This window comes from Hemiscyllium ocellatum, chromosome 2 (assembly GCF_020745735.1).
Source record: "Hemiscyllium ocellatum isolate sHemOce1 chromosome 2, sHemOce1.pat.X.cur, whole genome shotgun sequence".
Taxonomy (NCBI): domain Eukaryota; kingdom Metazoa; phylum Chordata; class Chondrichthyes; order Orectolobiformes; family Hemiscylliidae; genus Hemiscyllium; species Hemiscyllium ocellatum.
This window is the reverse complement of record NC_083402.1, coordinates 134572618-134590178: the sequence shown is the minus strand read 5'-3', so window position 1 is coordinate 134590178 and position 17561 is coordinate 134572618. Positions and strand designations below refer to the sequence as shown.

At 38.5% G+C, this 17561-nt stretch overlaps 1 protein-coding gene across 1 annotated transcript in view; it reads right to left on the bottom strand.

Annotated features, from left to right (window-relative positions):
* uba6 (ubiquitin like modifier activating enzyme 6) overlaps window positions 1-17561 on the bottom strand; it is a 116671-nt gene that overhangs the window by 81618 nt on the left and 17492 nt on the right. The window contains exons 3-6 of the mRNA XM_060846327.1: window positions 14758-14852; window positions 9568-9596; window positions 5324-5418; window positions 1555-1666 (exon numbers count right to left, since the gene is read on the bottom strand). Of these exons, the coding sequence (XP_060702310.1) occupies window positions 1555-1666; window positions 5324-5418; window positions 9568-9596; window positions 14758-14852 (331 nt within the window). The remainder of the gene's footprint in view (window positions 1-1554; window positions 1667-5323; window positions 5419-9567; window positions 9597-14757; window positions 14853-17561) is intronic.

Sequence of the window (17561 nt, the reverse complement as noted above, 5' to 3'; positions counted from 1 at the left end):
CTGAATTTAAATATTGGGCTTTTTTTGTTGTCTTCTTCCTACGGTTTCCAACCAGGGTCAGGGACAGCAACCACAAGCCCCATTGGTGCCCCTGGTGCAAGCTTCTGGTTATACTCATCCTAAAAGTCTAGTGGGGTCTGCCCTCAAGCTGAGCACATCAGATCCTTAGAGTAGTTATTGGGCCCTGATGTACTTCCCTGTCCCAATTTCCAACCAGGATATATTCATTCTAATTTTAGCTACATCTGTTACTCGAATTGTACATTTGCGTGCATATTTTGGCTGTCTTTTTCAGCACTTTTATTTCCTTTTCTTATTGATTTCCCTCCTGACTTATCATCGAACTACAGAACGCTTCGCATTAAAACAAGACCACTTGTTTTTGTGTTAATCCCTTTCCTTTAGCTCATAGTGCTTACTTTCATTTCTTTTTTCGTGGATATTTTGTCACCAACCATCCCCATGCTACTTGCATTCTGATCCTTAGCCTAAATCTTCCAAACAATCTTGACCTTTCTATTCTCTTGTACCATTCAGGCTAGACTTCCTCTCGGTTAAGCACACAGATTCTGTCTATGCCACTGTCAGCAGTTTGCAAAGGCCTCATTAAGAACTCAGTACTTTTTCTATGCATGATGTTATTCCAATTATACTATTCTCTCTTGCTGACGTTTCAACCCAGTGCACCTGTTAAAAACTCACGTTGCCAACCTGCTTCCCAGTGTACCCATCACTGCAAAAAAAAAAATTAAAGCAAGGATAAGCTTTAAATAACAATCCATTCGGGTCAGAATAGAGACAGATGGAGTTATGGGATTGGATATAAGTAGTTTCTAAGAGGACGACAATTTGTGGTGATAATTCTAAATCAGGGTTGTCAGATGTTATACATGTTCCTGCACCATTAACTTAGAAGCCATTCAAAAAACTATACTTGGTTCCCATCTAAATCAGTTGGTGCTCCTGAACATCATGTCAAGCAAACTCTGATCCAAGTTTTTGATCAATACACTTCCTTTCAAGAGCACTTACTTTTAATCTCAGTTTGCTTCTGCTCTGCCTCAACTCATTCATAGTAGAAACCACATCTATACTTTACCTCCTGATTCGTTTAATCCAACATTCTCCTGTGATCCTGCAGCCACCTCTGTTGCCCATATCTCCAAACCTTATTCACCTAATCCATTAAGCTTCTTGTTCACCAGCACTCCAAATTTAAAACTCTTATGTTAGCGTAAAATTCCTACATGCTCTAGTTGGCTCCTTGTGCATACTCAAGGTGTCAGAAAATAATAGATTGCTTGTGCGAGGCAAGGGGATTGTCAACATGATTTTTAAAGAACCAGAACATCAGAACATGATAAACCAACTTTTCTTTTAACAATAAGAGAAATGAAGACAGTCCAAACCTAGACCATTTTACTGCTGAGGTAGTTTAGCCAAATACTGATCAGCTAAAAGTAGTCAAGACAAAGCACAGCTCCATGAGTATCTAGTAATAACAATGACGGACAGTGTAAAGTAATGAATAATTTTAAAATCTTGTATTAATACCTGAAAATGCTGCAGGAAGTCAAGATCTGTATTTTCATCCAAAAGAACATTGGATACGTTGACCTGGACATAAGGATTCAGCTCTGCAAGTTGTAAAACAGTCGCCTCAGCTCTGCAATTAAATAATTAAGAAACTAATCACCTTTTAGAACATTGTAACAAATTGTTCAATTCTTGCCTATACTTTTAGTACTTCACGCAAAAACAAGTGGACACTTTCAGACAGGAGAGAAAAATTGGAGTAAATATTTGCATTAAGCAAAATAGTCTACCACTTAAGTAATGAGAATTTGCTTCCATGAACACTATGAAAAACGCTTCCTGGATTGGAAAGAAAAAAAATCTGAAGTTTACAAAATACGCTTCTCACAATGTCAGTGCCATTTCTTGCTTTCATACACACAAACAAGAATTAGACAATGGGAAACTTGTACAGTTTTACTGTCTTCTGAGATTAAGCATCTACCTTGTGCACAAATTAGGTTTAAATGGGGCACACAAAAAAAGTATGAAAATCAGTTGAAAAATTTGTTTGAATCCTTATTAAAGAAAAAAAGAAGATAAAATAAAGGAAGAATAGGATAGTGAGGGAGGAAAGGGAAAGCTTGTACTTATATAGCATCTTCCTCAAACTTAGCAAATCTCAATGCTTTTCAGCAACTTCATTACTTGAAGTTTTGTTGAAATGTAAGGAGTGTGGCAACCAACTTACAAACTGCAAGATCCCACAACAGAAACAAAATAACATCCAGTTTTAGTGATGTTGGCTGAGGAATAAATTTTGCCCAGACCACCTTTCGCTTCTGCAAATTGTGGCATGAGATTTATTACAGCCATCCGAGATACCATAGTTTAATGCCTTTTATAAGAGATGGTATCAGTGCAACCCTATTCAGTACTGCACTGAACTGTCAGTCTGGATTATCTCGAGGCAAGGCGATACACAAAAATCAGAACTTATAATCTATGAAAAGTATTCAGATAGTACTGTTATTAATTGGTAAAAAAAATTAAACCCTTAACAAGAATGATAAATAAGTCAACTGGAAGTTACAGTGTGAATTTACCCCTTGCAGATGCACAATTCAGAACAAATGCCTGAATGCCAAGATCTTGACAGGACCAAGTGGGTGACAGAACATTTATGACAAACTTAATGGAGTGCACTTGTATTTTGAAAATAAGTTATAATCACAGGTCAACATTAAAAGCGTCATGTTCCTCCCAGTTTTACACAGATGTTTAACTTGTATGATGATTAGATGTAAATATACACATAACATTTCATATTTAATTAGGTATATTTTCTAATAGCTGGTACTAAAACATCATAGAAATGTGCTTTGGATGCATTGGTAAAGAAATATTTTGCACAGTTGAAATAATTAAATAATGTTACATTTTAGGATTGCATATATTTCAGTTCAACAGTGAACCTGTGCAGTTACTACATTTGCTGTTAAATCCATGTATCGCTGGATATCGGAGTGCATCTAAAAATATTAACAAACAGTGAGGTTCACAACTGATCTTGAATTAACCTGTTTGAGAGAGGGCACAGCATAGAAACAGATATGTGAAGTTTTAAGTGTGGCCTTGCTGTAGGTCTGCAGTGGTGAGTAGAGTAGGTTATTTCTTGATTATATGTTTTATTGAGATATTTCTCTCAATTAAACTTACAAAGTTATAAGTTAGCCTGGAGCAGAGTTTTGTAGAGGAATAAGACTGTGCTATTTTCTGGGTTTACAAATTGGAAGAAGCAGAAGTGGCCGTTAGTAGCGTGATATGCTCTTCTTGTTAGACGTGGGAGTTTAGGGAGAGTTTATGTGTTACTGAGGATTCTATCTGTAATAAATGTCATTGGTTGTGAATCCTACCAGATCGAATTGGAGCAACAGTTAGAGGCAATGAAGAATTTACAAGAGCAAGTGAGTATAATGAATGGTAGTTATAGGAAGGGAGAAAAGTTTCACATACAGTCTCACATAGATGGGTTAACTCCAGGAAAGCTAAAGGAAGTAGGCAGGTAATGCAGGGGTCTTGGCCTCCTCCATCGCCAGACCATGGCAACACGACGCTTGGAGGAAGAGCGCCTCATCTTCTGCCTAGGAATCCTTCAACCACAAGGAATGAATGCAGATTTCTCCAGCTTCCTCATTTCCCCTCCCCCCACCTTATCTCAGTCCCAACCCTCGGACTCAGCACCGCCTTCTTGACTTGCAATCTTCTTCTCGACATCTCAGCCCCCACCCCCTCTCCGGCCTATCACCCTCACCTTAACCTCCTTCCACCTATCGCATTCCCAACACCCCTCCCCCAAGTCCCTCCTCCCTACCCTATATCTTAGCCTGCTTGACACGCTTTCCCCATTTCTGAAGAAGGGCTCATGCCTGAAACGTCGATTCTCCTGCTCCTTGGATGCTGCCTGACCTGCTGTGCTTTTCCAGCAACACATTTTTCAGTCTGCTGTGCCTATCTGCATTTCAAACAAGTATGCTGTTTTGGAAAATGTAGGCAGCAACGGATTCACAGGGGAATGTAGCACAAACAGCCACGTTTCTGGTATCAAGACTGGTTCTCATGCAAAGAGGCGTACATCAGGTTCCAAAAGATTGATTGCATTAGGGGACACTCTAGTCCGAGGCACAGACAGACATTTCTGTGGCCAGCAGGGAAAAACCAGAATGATGCGTTGCCTCTCTGGTGCCAGAATCAAAGATGGCTTGAGGATCTAAAATCTGGATTTAGGCGGTTGTCAGGAGCAACCATGTTATATTACTGGGACTGCCATAGTGTTAAGAGCTTAGTTAGATGGAGAGGAATTTATTAAGTGTGTACAAGAAAATTTTCTGATTCAGTATGTGGATGTAACTACTAATGAAGGTGTAAAACTTGATCTACTTTTGGGAAATAAGGCAGGATAGGTAACTAAGGCGTCAGTGGGGGAGCACCCTGGGGATAGCAACCATAATTCTATTAATTTTAAAATAGTGACGTAAAAGGATAGACCAGATCGAAAAGTTGAAGCACTAAATTAGAGGAAGGCTAATTTTGATGGTATTAGGCAAGAACTTTCAAAAGCTAATTGGAGACAGATATTCACAGGTAAAAGGGACAACTAGAAAATGGGAAGCCTTTAGAAATGAGATAACGAGAGTCCAGAGACAGTATATTCCAGATAGGGTGAAAGGAAAGGCTGGTAGGTGAAGAGAATTGGGATGACTGGAGAAATTGAGTGTTTGGTTAAGAAAAAGAACTATATGTCAGGTAGAGACAGGATAGATCGAGTGAATCCTTAGAAGAGGAGAAAGGCAGGAGGAGTATACATAACAGGGAAATCAACAGGGCAAGAAGGGGACATGAGATAGTTTTGGCAAATAGAATTAAGGAGAATCCAAAGGGATTTTACAAATACATTAAGGACAAAAGAATAACTAGGGAGCGTACAGGGCTCCTCAAAGATCAGCAAGTTGGCCTTTGTATGGAGCTGGAGATGGGAGAGATACTAAATGAATAGGTTGCATCAGTGTTTACTGTGGAAAAGCACATGGAAGATATAGAATGTAGGGAAATAGGTGGTGACATCTTGAAATTACAGAGGAGGAAGTGCTGGATGTTTGGAGGGATATGGCCAGGTACTGGCAGGTGGGACTAGATTGGATTGGGATATCTGGTCAGCATGGACAAGTTGGACTGAAGGATCTGTTTCCATGCTGTACATCGCTATGACTCTTAATCAGATTTTCAACATTGTGAATGTAATGCTTACCTGTTTCTGTGACTGCTCACATCATTACCATGCAGAAAGAAGTTAGTACCAAGGTCCCATGTTTCAGATGTCTTGGTGTCGTGGACGGTCAATGACTAGGCCAAGGAGAAAGAAACATATTCACAAATCAGCATTTGTCACATTAAACAAGGTAATGTTACCTCAAACATTACAATATCTGAAATTTAAAAGGAAGAGTTTTGTAGCATCAGGGCCATTCCCTGTAGATAGACGTGCAAAGAAGTAACATGTGGTCAATTCCATTTCAAAATCAAACAAATTAGCTTGTACCAAAATAAGGACAAAATTGCAGATAAAAAAATCTATTTACATATTCTTTAATTTTTTTGGTTTTCTAAAAATAAAATATTTAATTTATATAGTTGCCCTAAAATGTTCTGCAACCAATGAAGTGGAGGCCAAGTGGTATTATCACTAGATTATTAATTCAGAAACTCAGGTGATCTTGCCACGGCAAATGATGGAATTTGAATTCAATAAATGTCTAAAATTAAGAATCTAATGACTGTCTGAAAAACTCACCTGGTGAGCTCATGTCTTTAGTGAAGGAAGTCTATTATCCTCACCTGGTTTGGCCAACATGTGACTCCAGACCCACAGCAACATGGTTGACTTTCAATTGCCCTCTTAAATAGCCTAGCAAGTCACTCAGTTGTAGCACTACGAAGTGTCAACAAAGAAATGAAACATCTGGCCTGTAGCAGCTCAAGAAGGCAGCTCATTCTCAAGGACAACTAAAGATGGACAATAAATGCTGGCCAGCCAGCAACACCCATGTCCCACCAGTGAATAAAATAAAAACATCCTTCCAGTCATGAGGGAAGCATAGCAGGTATATTTCCTTGAAGTTCCATATAAAATAATTATATTATTTTATTCATTTCCAGACAATACAGACCTGCCTCATCACCCTTTCTGTCATGCCCTTTCAAAAGAACTGGCCCCCAGATGCTAAAATTGAATTTTGGAAATCCACTGTTGTGTGAGGCATTCAAACAGAGAAGGAGCAGGCCAAGGAAATTGGCCAAATACCATTGACAGAAGGTGGGAGTGACAATTAATCCCAACCCTTTCAGATGCAAAGAGCCATAGAGGTGTTACTATTCAGAATACATTGTTGGTGGTTGCTTCAGTGGAAGATCTGGAGAATAGCACTTTTTGGGGTTAGGCTAGGAGATCAGAAAGTGAATAAATGTCACTGAATGACAAACTGCGCGGACAATGCATACAGTACTGAGAGCCATTCTGGGCACCACACCTGCAAAGTTATATAATGGACTTAAAGGGATTGTGGAGAAGATTCACAGGGTTATTTTATTAGGAAAGATGGCATGATCTAATTACTTGAACAAAGAAAAAATATGCAGATGCTGGAAATCTGAAAACAAATGCAGAATGCTGGAGAAAGGTCAGGCAGCATGTGTGATGTCAGAAGTAGAGTTAACATTTCGAGTCCAGTATGATTTATCTTCTGAATTTTCTGGCATACCAGACTCAAAACATTACCTCTATTTCTCTCTGCAGATGTTGCCAGAGCTGCTGAGTTTCTCCAAGATTCTCTGTTTGCGACATTATCTGAGGTTGTATTTCTTGGAATTCAACAATAGGTTCCAAAGTTATTTTATCAAAGTACTTAATATAGTAGAGAAGGAGAAACTTCAGCGTTGCTGTTTGGGAATGTAAGACTAATGTACATGGTGTAAATATATTAAAGTCATTTTTTTTTAGAAGTATGATTAAACAACACTTCTATATATAAATGATAGAAGAAGTCTGGAACTCTCTTTTGAAGATGACAATCTATATTGGATTGAATGCTCACTTTAAATCTGAGATTGCTAGCTCTTTCTGTTCACTTGAACCTCACGGATCATTTACTATCTCAGTGAATTGCGTCACAGGCTCAAGATCTAAATGACCTACACCTGTTTCTATATTCACAAATTGTAATCCTACATCCACTCTTATCCCATCAGGTGTTACTGCCATTTTCAGATTAGACCAAGGGGCTCCTATATGGTGGAATACATATACGAGACATCTCTCAGCATGCACACAGGTCAAAGTGCATAAAAGTGAATCATCTTATGCACTTGCCTTGGTTGCACTCTCGCATCTGTTCCTTTGCTCACTTTCATTCACTTTGCTGTAACTTTCATGATTTAAATCAAATTAGGAGCTGCCAATATTGATGGCACTGTGGGGGCTTAAATAAAAGTCTTAGCCTTGTGAAGCTGATTGGGTTTAAACATTTTGTAAAGTTCATTTGTTGCTTCTTATGGTAATTTAACATTAAAAGAAAGACTTGAAAATAAAAATACTATCAAAGTCACAAATGATTACATAATCAGAGGTACAAGCAGGTTACAAACTTGCACAAATACTCCTTGGGTTAAAAGGTTTGACTTTCAAAGATAAATCTTTGCTTGCCAGCATCCAACATTTAGTTTTAGTTTGTAGTGCCTGTTCCCACATCTTTCAAAGTGACAGTTTTGACTTTTAATCAATCATCTGATGTTGACCTTAACTGACTTTCACCAATTTCCCGAGCTATCAGCTTTAAAACTGATGAGCGCTATTAAGTATACAACAGATCCTACTCTATATTTGAAACAATTAATATGACAAAGTAACATTGCATCATTACAATATGAAACATTTTATTCTAAAATGCTAATGCTTGGAGGAAACAAAATCTTGAAATCAATGCATAAACAACTTTTTTTTTTAGGTGGGATGTTAAGGATGAGGTGAATTAAAAATGTCTTTGAAGGAAGAGAAAAGACCAATTAGAAAATGTAACTAATGTAGTTTGCATGCACAGTGGGTTACAAGATTAGATGACACACATTTTTTGTAAATTGCATTTCCTAAAGTCAGATGGAGTAAAGTTTGCTTCGGACAAAAGTAACCTACCAACATTCACTAACTTAAAGTATTTGAAAGAGTTACTGGAAAATCGACAAAGACAAAGCAATTATCAAAATTAGAGTACTGTCTCAGTTACCTTGAAGTTAAACCTACTGCTTTGTTTTCTTAAATTTATGAGCGGTATGTTCAGTGCTAATTGACGAACCTTTCACAAATGTTTCTATAGTATCCATGTCAGAGACTTGCCTTGAACATCTCAACTGGCAGTAGAGTCAAGTTTGCTTTCTTTAAACTTGAGATTGCAATCAGCTGGTGTGATCCAACAAGACATGTGTGCTACCTGCACACACGTTGGTTCCAATAAAAGCAAAAGGCTTAATTCTTGGTTCAAGTATGAGCAAAGTTCCCTGAATTTCAAAGCAGGGCTGTTAAGGTTTTGATGCTGTTTGCTACACTTACAAAGTGAATTTTCATCAGTCACTGGAATTAAAATATCGTTAGTGCCCCATTAGAAAACAATATTTTGCAATTCATACCTGAGATGTAGACACTGCTGATTAAGCCAGCATTTCTTGCTCATCCCTCATAGCCCTGGAAATTGCACAGCAAGCTAGCTCCTGAACTGCTACACAACTCACATCTAACAGCTTCGATATTCAGTTCCTTGACCACTGATGCACATGTATTATCTGCAAGACGTACTGCAACAAATCACCAAGACTCAATAGACAGCATCCTCCAAATGTACAACCACTGCCATTTAGATGGACAAAGGCAGTACGTATATAGGAAAGCTACGACCTACAAATTCTCCTCCAAGTGTTGATACTGTGGAGTTTGGATTAATTATTCTTGACCTGTCATGACGAGACTCTCATATTTCTCCTTTCTAAACTTCAGCTCATCCAAAATTCTGCAGTTTATATCCTACGAAACACTAAATTCAGTACAGTCTCATTCTTTCCTTAACTGGCTCATATTAGTTCCTGATCCCCCAGTTTCAAAAATTTAAATTACAATATTTGTGTTTCGTTCTTCATGGCCTCAATCCACCCGATCTCTGTAACCTCATCTTACAACACAATCTCCACTCCTCCTATTCTGGTTTTTCTTAGCATCCTATATTTCCTTCAGCCCACCATTGCTAGTAGTACTTTCAGCTACCTAAACCCCACATTCCACAATTCCTCTCTGAACATACATTTTTCTGTTATTATAGTCACCTTTAAGTCCCTTAAATAACTTAAATATTAAAACTGGAAAAACTAAGACAAAAACCAGAAAACATATCAATTTTACAAAACTCAAAAACACGTAAATTAAGAATATTTATAAGTCAAGATTCACCCTACCTTTATCCCTGCAAGAATAATGTTCTTCGCTGCAAAGGAATGCAAAAGACCTGTTATTTTTGCCTTAAACATTTCACCAGATCACTTAAAACAGTACTTATTGTAACACAAGTATCAATCATCAAATAGTGTTCCACTTCCATGAAAAACATTAAAACAGATTAAATTACTTCACTACTTCATTAGGTCATAACAACAAGACTTCCTAGTGATTTGATCACTATGTTACTAAAGCCATTTGCTTAAATATTTTGATTCTAAGATCTTTATTCTAGTAAACCATAGAGATAGGGTAAACGCCAGACTTGAACTCTAAGCTGTGCTGGAAAAGAAGATCCCTACATAATGGTAAACAACTTAAATATGTTTCAGCACTTGGAGAAACAGGGTGTGAATAAATTCAGCCAATATTTGCATTCCATACTCATACATGCATTTTAAGGACAATGCACCAGTAGATGCTGGTAACATATAAATCAATTTGTCCCAAGGTCTTTAGGACTTGTACTGTAATCTTCTCAGCTAAAAGCAATATATTATTTCATCTTTACATTAATAGTGAACAGTAATCTTTTCTATGATACTAGAACTTTTAAGACTCTCTTTATCGATACAGTGCTGTCCAGAATCAGTATTATAATGGTCACAATCTGTACTACAGTATTCATAAGACATTGCAATAAAGTACTCTTACTACCCTGTGCAATTACACCCACACTAATAGACACTAAAAGATTTCTAATAACAGACATGTGAAACATCCTGTGATCTATACTATAATGCTTTTAGCAATAGTTCCTGGAATCAGCGGTGTGTGTTAACGGGCAGATTGGAGAAACTGCAATTGTTACCCTTGGAGTATAGAAGGCGGAGAGATTTGATAAAGGTGTTCAAAATCATGAGGCGGCTAGACAAAGTGGATAAAGTGAAACTGTTCCTGTTGCTGCCGATAACCATTTAATAGTTAAAAGGAATTAGGCAAAGAACTAAAGGCATGAGGAAAATCTTTTATCTTTTAACGACTGATCATCATCTGGAATTCACTGCCTGAAATGGTGGTGGAGAGTTATTCAAATATGGCTTTCAAAAGTGAAATGAAAATGGGAAGTTGAAAAGGGATAGGGCAGGGGAGTGGAACCAGGCAAGTTGTTCTCTGAGTTGGCACAGGCAAATCAGGCTGAATTGCCTCATTCGGTCCTATCCGTGTTCTCCTAACAGATTCTAAATTGTACTATAATCAAAAACTGCATTCTTATATAAAATAATCTTGAATATTCAAAGTAATGCACAGTATTACATGTATTGTAATCTGCACTCACAGTACTTTATTGAAATATTGACATCAGTAAAATATTCACAACAGTTTATTTTAACGCTTACTGTAATCTGTACCTCAACAATTTTAGAAATTACATAAAATTCTCTAACCAGTACAGTGGGGCTTATCCTTAAACACATAGAAATGACTAAAGTAGAGCCACATCAATACTTCTATTATAGTCACAATCTGTACACAATATTTAGAAAACATTACACTAAAGTACTCTTACTTTCCTGTACAATTATACCCACAAAAATAGGCATTACAAGAGTTCCAATAACACACATGCACTATACTCTGTGTACTATTGAGACGGAGCAGTTACTCAGTATTTGAGTTCGAGAAAAACCAACTTAAATCCTTTCATAAGCAAAGGGAGATATTCAACGATGTCTTTTTAAAATATAATCACATGCCCAGCTGGATTATATGTTTAGCAGCCAGACAAACTAATCACATAAGACTTCTCATTTCTGAAGGTTTCCCATTTTCCAGCTGTCCGTTTACCTGCGATCATCTGCCTCCAGTCAGCTTTTGACAGGTCTTGCCTAATACCATAAAAGTTGGCCTTTCTCCAATTTAGAACTTCAATTTTTAGATCTGATCTATCCATTTCCATCACTATTTTAAAACTAATAGAATTATGGTTGCTGGCCCCAAAGTGCTCCCCAACTGACACCTCAGTCACCGGCCTTGCTTTATTTCCCAAGAGTAGGTGAAGTTTTGCACCTTCACGAGTTGGAACATCCACATACTGAATCAGAAAGTTTTCTTGCAAACACTTAAGAAATTCACCTCCATCTAAACCCTTAACACTATGGCAGTCCCAGTCGGTGTTTGGAAAGTTAAAACTCCCTTGCACAACCACCCCATTATTCTTACAGATAACTGAGATTCTCAATTTCCCGTTGACTATAAGGGGCCTATATAACACTAATAAGGTGATCATCCCTTTTTTATTTCTCAGTTCCACCCAAATATCTTCCCTGGGCATATTTCCGGGAATATCCTCCCTCAGTACAGCTATAATGCTATCCCTCATCAAAAACGCCACTCCTCCTCCTCTCTTGCCTCCCTTTCTGTCCTTCCTGTAGCATTTGTATCCTGGAACACTCAGCTGCCAGTCCTGTCCATACCGGAGGCATATTTCTGTAATTGCTATGATACCCCAGTTCCACGTTCCTGAATTCAGCTGCCTTCCCGGTGAGGCACCTTGCATCAAAATAAATGCAGTTTAATTTATCAGTCCTACCTTGTTCTCTGCTTTGTCCCTGCCTGCCTTGACTGTTTGATTCACTTCTTTTCTCAACTGTACCAGTCTCAGATTATCCCACACCGTCCCCCACAACTGTACTAGTTTAGATCTTCCCAAGCAGCTCTAACAAATCTCCCTGCCAGTATATTAGTCCCCTTCCAATTTAAGTGCAATCCATCCTTCTTGTACACGTCACTTATCCCCCAAAAGATGGTGCGTCGGAGACGGAGGGTGACCTTATTGAGGTTTATTGAGGGACATGGATAGGATAAATAGACAAGGTCTTTTCCCTGGGGTGGGAGAGTCCACAACTAGAGGGCATAGGTTTAGGATGAGAGGGTAAAGATATAAAAGAAACCTAAGGGGCAACTTTTTCACACAGAGGGTGGTGCATGTGTGGAATGGGCTGCCAGAGGAAGTGGTGGAGGCTAGTACAATTGCAACATTTAAAAGGCACCTGGATGGGTATATGAATAGGAAGGGTTTGGAGGGATACGGACCAGGTGCTGGCAGGTGGGACTAGATTGGATTGGGATATCTGGTCAGCATGGACAAATTGGATCGAAGGGTCTGTTTCCGTGCTGAACATCTCTATAACTATGATTCAAAAACTTCTCAGGTTGTACTTCAATCTAAAAAAAAATTGCGTAAAAGATGGATTGATAGGTAGCCAGCTCAATTTTGACGTTGAGCAAATTATTGGAATAAATTCTAAGGTACAGTATTAATCATCATTTTGCAAAGCACTGATCATGGACAATCAGAACTGAATTTTTTAAGGTAATGTAATGTCTGATTAACTACAAAGAATTTTCTTTCAGAGTACTAATGATGGTGGCATATTAATGTGGTCAAGGTGGATTTTAGGAAAGCTTCTGACAAGGGTTCACATGGGACACTGCTCAGAAATATAAAACTTATAGAATCCATGGCTAGGTGACAAGTTGGATCCAAATATAGTTCCATGGCAGAAAGTAAAGGGTAGAGGCTAGAAATTTTGTGGCCAGAATGAATGGCTGTTCCAAATGGAGTTCCTGAAGATAAGAGGATAGGAATAAAAAATAGTTAATAAAGATACTTGGATATCTTAATTTTATTAGTTGAATTACAAAATATAACAGCAGGGAGTTTACACCAGGTTCGCCACAGCCGGTGGACAGCATACAATTCTAGTCACTTCACTACAGGATGGATGTGACTACACTAAGCAGGATACCAAGAAGATTTACAAGATATTGCCAGGGCAGGAAAATATTGGCTATGAGTAAAGACCAGATAGGTTGAGATTGTGTTCATTGGATAGAGGATATTGAGAAGAATGAATTGAGACTTTCAAAGCAATGGGCAGACAATATAGAGCACATAGGAAAAAGCTTCTCCTGTCAGAGAGATCAATAACCAGGAGGCATTGGTTAAAAGTAATCGGCAGAAGGATTAAAGGAACATTGAGGAGGACTTTCTTTTCAACAAAGAGTTTTGAGAATCTGTAACATACTGCCTGAAGCAGTGGTAAAAACTTTCACGGTATTTAAAAAAAAACACTTGGATATGTATCTGAAGTGCTGGAACCTTCAGGGATATGGATAAGCTGGAAACCCAAATTATGCTCCACTGTTGCTATTTTGCTGGAAACAAACACATTGGAATTAGTGGCTCAGTTTAATAACTTTCTTTTTTGCTGAGGCAAGAAACTTCAGAAAGCTTATAGCCTTACAGTATAGACAATAGAATTCTCAAAAGTTAAGCTTAGTGGAAGAGGAAGATAGTAGTGACAACTAAATGGATGATCTCAAACTTAAACACAAAGATGTCTACTAGCTTATTGTTGGGGAAAGAAAGCAGGGAAAATGACCCCAGGAGATGGGTGTCAAGTATGCATTCCAGGACGATCATGGAGTGATAAGCCATTTTGGTAGAGGAAAGCAGGATCTGATCAGACTCCCAAATGTGGCGATACATGGGGAGAAACGAGCTAAATATTTACATTTGCACCTTTTGGATTTGAGAACACAAAAATAGGACATGTGACAGGAAATCAGTGAGCAAAATTTAATTGGGAACAAAGGTACCAAAGGCGAGGCAAAGAACTCTAAGTAAATCGATATCTTGATAACTAAAATATCTAGATAATAAAATGATTACTACATAAGAACCATGGTAAAGTAAGGGCAAAAGAGCAGATGGCAGCATCAAACCAGAGTCTCAGATATATGAGTAATCATCTGTTTTCATGAGGATATAACAAATGAGGCTGTAATATTAATGAATGATGGAATGATTTTTTTATAACAGCATGATATGGTAGGGATCTTTTTTGTCTTGGTACAACAGCAATGTTAAAAAAAACTATTAAAGCAGCACCTCTTGATGCCACTGGTTGACAATTAAGAATATTAATTCCAATTGAAAGAGGTTACATGGAAATTTTTAAGGAACACTGACTTTACAAGACCTTTAATAATTATATGGACTGCCTTTGCAAAGTAATGGGCAATTAAAGCAAAGGGCAGCTTATAACTGCCTGAGTCTGAAAGGATAGATTAAAACATGCTGATGCACCATTTTAAAATCACATTCCATTCTCATTTTGAATGATGTTAAAAACTTGGCTTACCAATTTCAATACCTAATCCACCGATTCCACTTAGAAAAACATGAGACCGTGCCATCTGGCACATTGCATTGTCCCCCAGGACATAGCGCTGTCGGCTGCATTGAAAAGGGAAAAAAAATATGATAAGCAGGAAAATGTTTTAATGCCTCTTTACATAAACTAGTTTTTCCATTCGTATTCAACATCTAATCAATAAATAATGCCAGTAAAAAAATGTCCATAAACTGAAACAAGGAAGCACTGCAAAAACTGATCTGTTGCCAAAACTTTGATTATTACGCTATGGAAGATAGAACACTTACACCCTTAGTCAATATACATATTTATTCGTGGAGAAGCACAATACACACTTCCAATAACACACCCCTCATTTCAACCTTCCCATTTGTAATCATTGTTGAAAAACCTGCCTGTACATGGAATGACAGAACTCCGTGGTTGGAGGAACTTGAACTCAAACCTCCTGGCATAAGGGTTGGGACACGAGTACTACGCCACAAGAATATGCCACAAGTTGCAGGAGACCTAGGGCTGCCCCATGTACTTTTCTTTTAGATACTGACAGTGTGGAAACAGGCCCTTCGGCCCAACAAGTCCACACTGACCCGCCGAAGCACAACCCACCCATACCCCTACATTTACCCCTTACTTAAAAGAAAATTATTCATGGGATATGTGTATTGCTGGCTAGGCCAGCACTTATTGCCTATTCCTAACTGCTTTAGAAAACTTGGTGGCAAGCTGCCTTCTTGAACTGCTGCAATCTTTGGTGTGTAGGAACACCCGCAATGCCATTAGGAAAGGAGTTCCAGCATTTTGACCCAGTGACAGTAAAGGTTCAGTGATATACTTCTGAGTCAGGATGGCATGTCAAAGTTCCAACAAAGGGTCACTAGACTTGAAACATTAACTTTTTTTTCTTCACAAGTGCTGCCAGATCTGCTGAGTTTCCAACAATTTCTGTTTTTTCCTCAGATGTACAGCATCCACAATTCTTTAAAATCATATTGGAGTGTCGCTATGCCTTGGAGGAGAATTTGTGGGTGACGGGGTTCCTATGCATCTGCTATGCAGGCATAGGTAGTACAGGCTGCAGATTTGGAAGTTGCTGTCAAAGGAGCCTTACTGAGTTGCTGCAGTGCATTGCGTAGATGGTGAACACTACGATCTCTGCACATCAGTGGAGAAGCGAGGGAATATTCAAAGTGGTGGACATAGTGCCAGTTAAGCAAGTTGCTTTGTCCTTGATGGTCAAGCATTTGAACAATGTTAAATTTACACCCATACAATCAAGTGGAGAGCATTCTATCGTATTCATGATTTGTACCTTGTCCAAGGTGGACAGATAGTGGGAGGCATGAGTTACTTGTCAATTAATTCCTAGCCTCTGACCTGCTTTTGCGGCCCTGCTATGTATATGGCTGGTCAAGTTTAGTTTTGGGTCTACTGTAACTACAGAAGGTTGATAGAGGGGGAGCCTGCAATGCTAACGCAACTGAAAGTCAAGCAGCAATGGTTAGATTCTCTTATTGAAAATTGTCACTGTCTGGCACATACTGCGTGAATGAGACCTATCGGACCTATTGCCCAGATCTTGCTGTCTTTGGGCATGGTAGACATGTAATGGTGGCAGGTAGCTAATTGCTAGAATTCACAGAAATAATGGACACACATTTGGACATTTTACGACATACCACTAGTGCAGGTGGGACTTGAAATCAGATCTTCTGGTCTAAAGGTAAAGTCATAATCATTGCATCACAAGGCCCCTATAAATCCTAGCACCTGCCATGGTGAAATGTGACTTTATGCCCCAGCGCAATAGTCTGGGCCTCTGGATTTCAGTTTAGTGACACCTCAACATTCACTTAAATTATTTTCAATCAATGTGGTGTCATGATACATCTCCGAGGCAGTCAGGATTTGAATCCAGACTTTCTGGCCCAAAGGTAAGCCACTGCCACAAGAGTCATAAAATTTATCCTATAACTCAGGCAAAGAGTGACAACTTTTGAGAATGTGCAAGGGAGCTGAACCTTGGTCGTCACGTATGCTAGTCCACTGTGCATTCCAAAAGTAGAATAAATTATATGTATCTGCATATACATATCATGTGTATCGTTATAAATGTTCGTTCAAAAAAAAAACTTCTAACAATATGACAAACTTCAATGGCAAGTATGTCTTGAACGTGGACCTGATGTGCAGGTGCCAGTGGACAAAGTCAGAAGTCGCACAACACCAGGTTTAACCCAACAGGTTTTTTTTAAATCACAAGCTCTCAGCACATGACAAAGGGACTGCTCTCTGAAAGCTTGTAATTTCAAATGAACCTGTTAGACTATAGCCTGGTATCATGCGACTTCAGATTTTGAAAGTAGACCTTCTAGCCTAGAGTTATGGTCATTATGATTGTACCACAAGACCCCCCCTGCAAAGTTGCAGTTGATCTCAAGCTGCCTCCATGTATATGAACACAACCAAGTTACAAATCAATATTCTCCACTCGAACATGACTAACATCTAATGTATTTAACAGATTCCCTAATCTCCAAATAAATGTATAGTCTGTGTATAACATAGAAATGTATTTTTTTAAATTCAGGCTTTAATCTTGAAGTTGACTTCTGTACCATGACTTTGAAAGCTGATCTCCAGCACCCTTCACAATTTCCTTCTCCGTGCATTTATTTCAGTTAAAAGGGATAGTGATTGGCTTGCATTTACTCATCTACTTTTAGAGATTTCCTTTCCCTCTGCATTTATTTCAAGTCAGTAACATAAATTCACAAATACTTCTCATT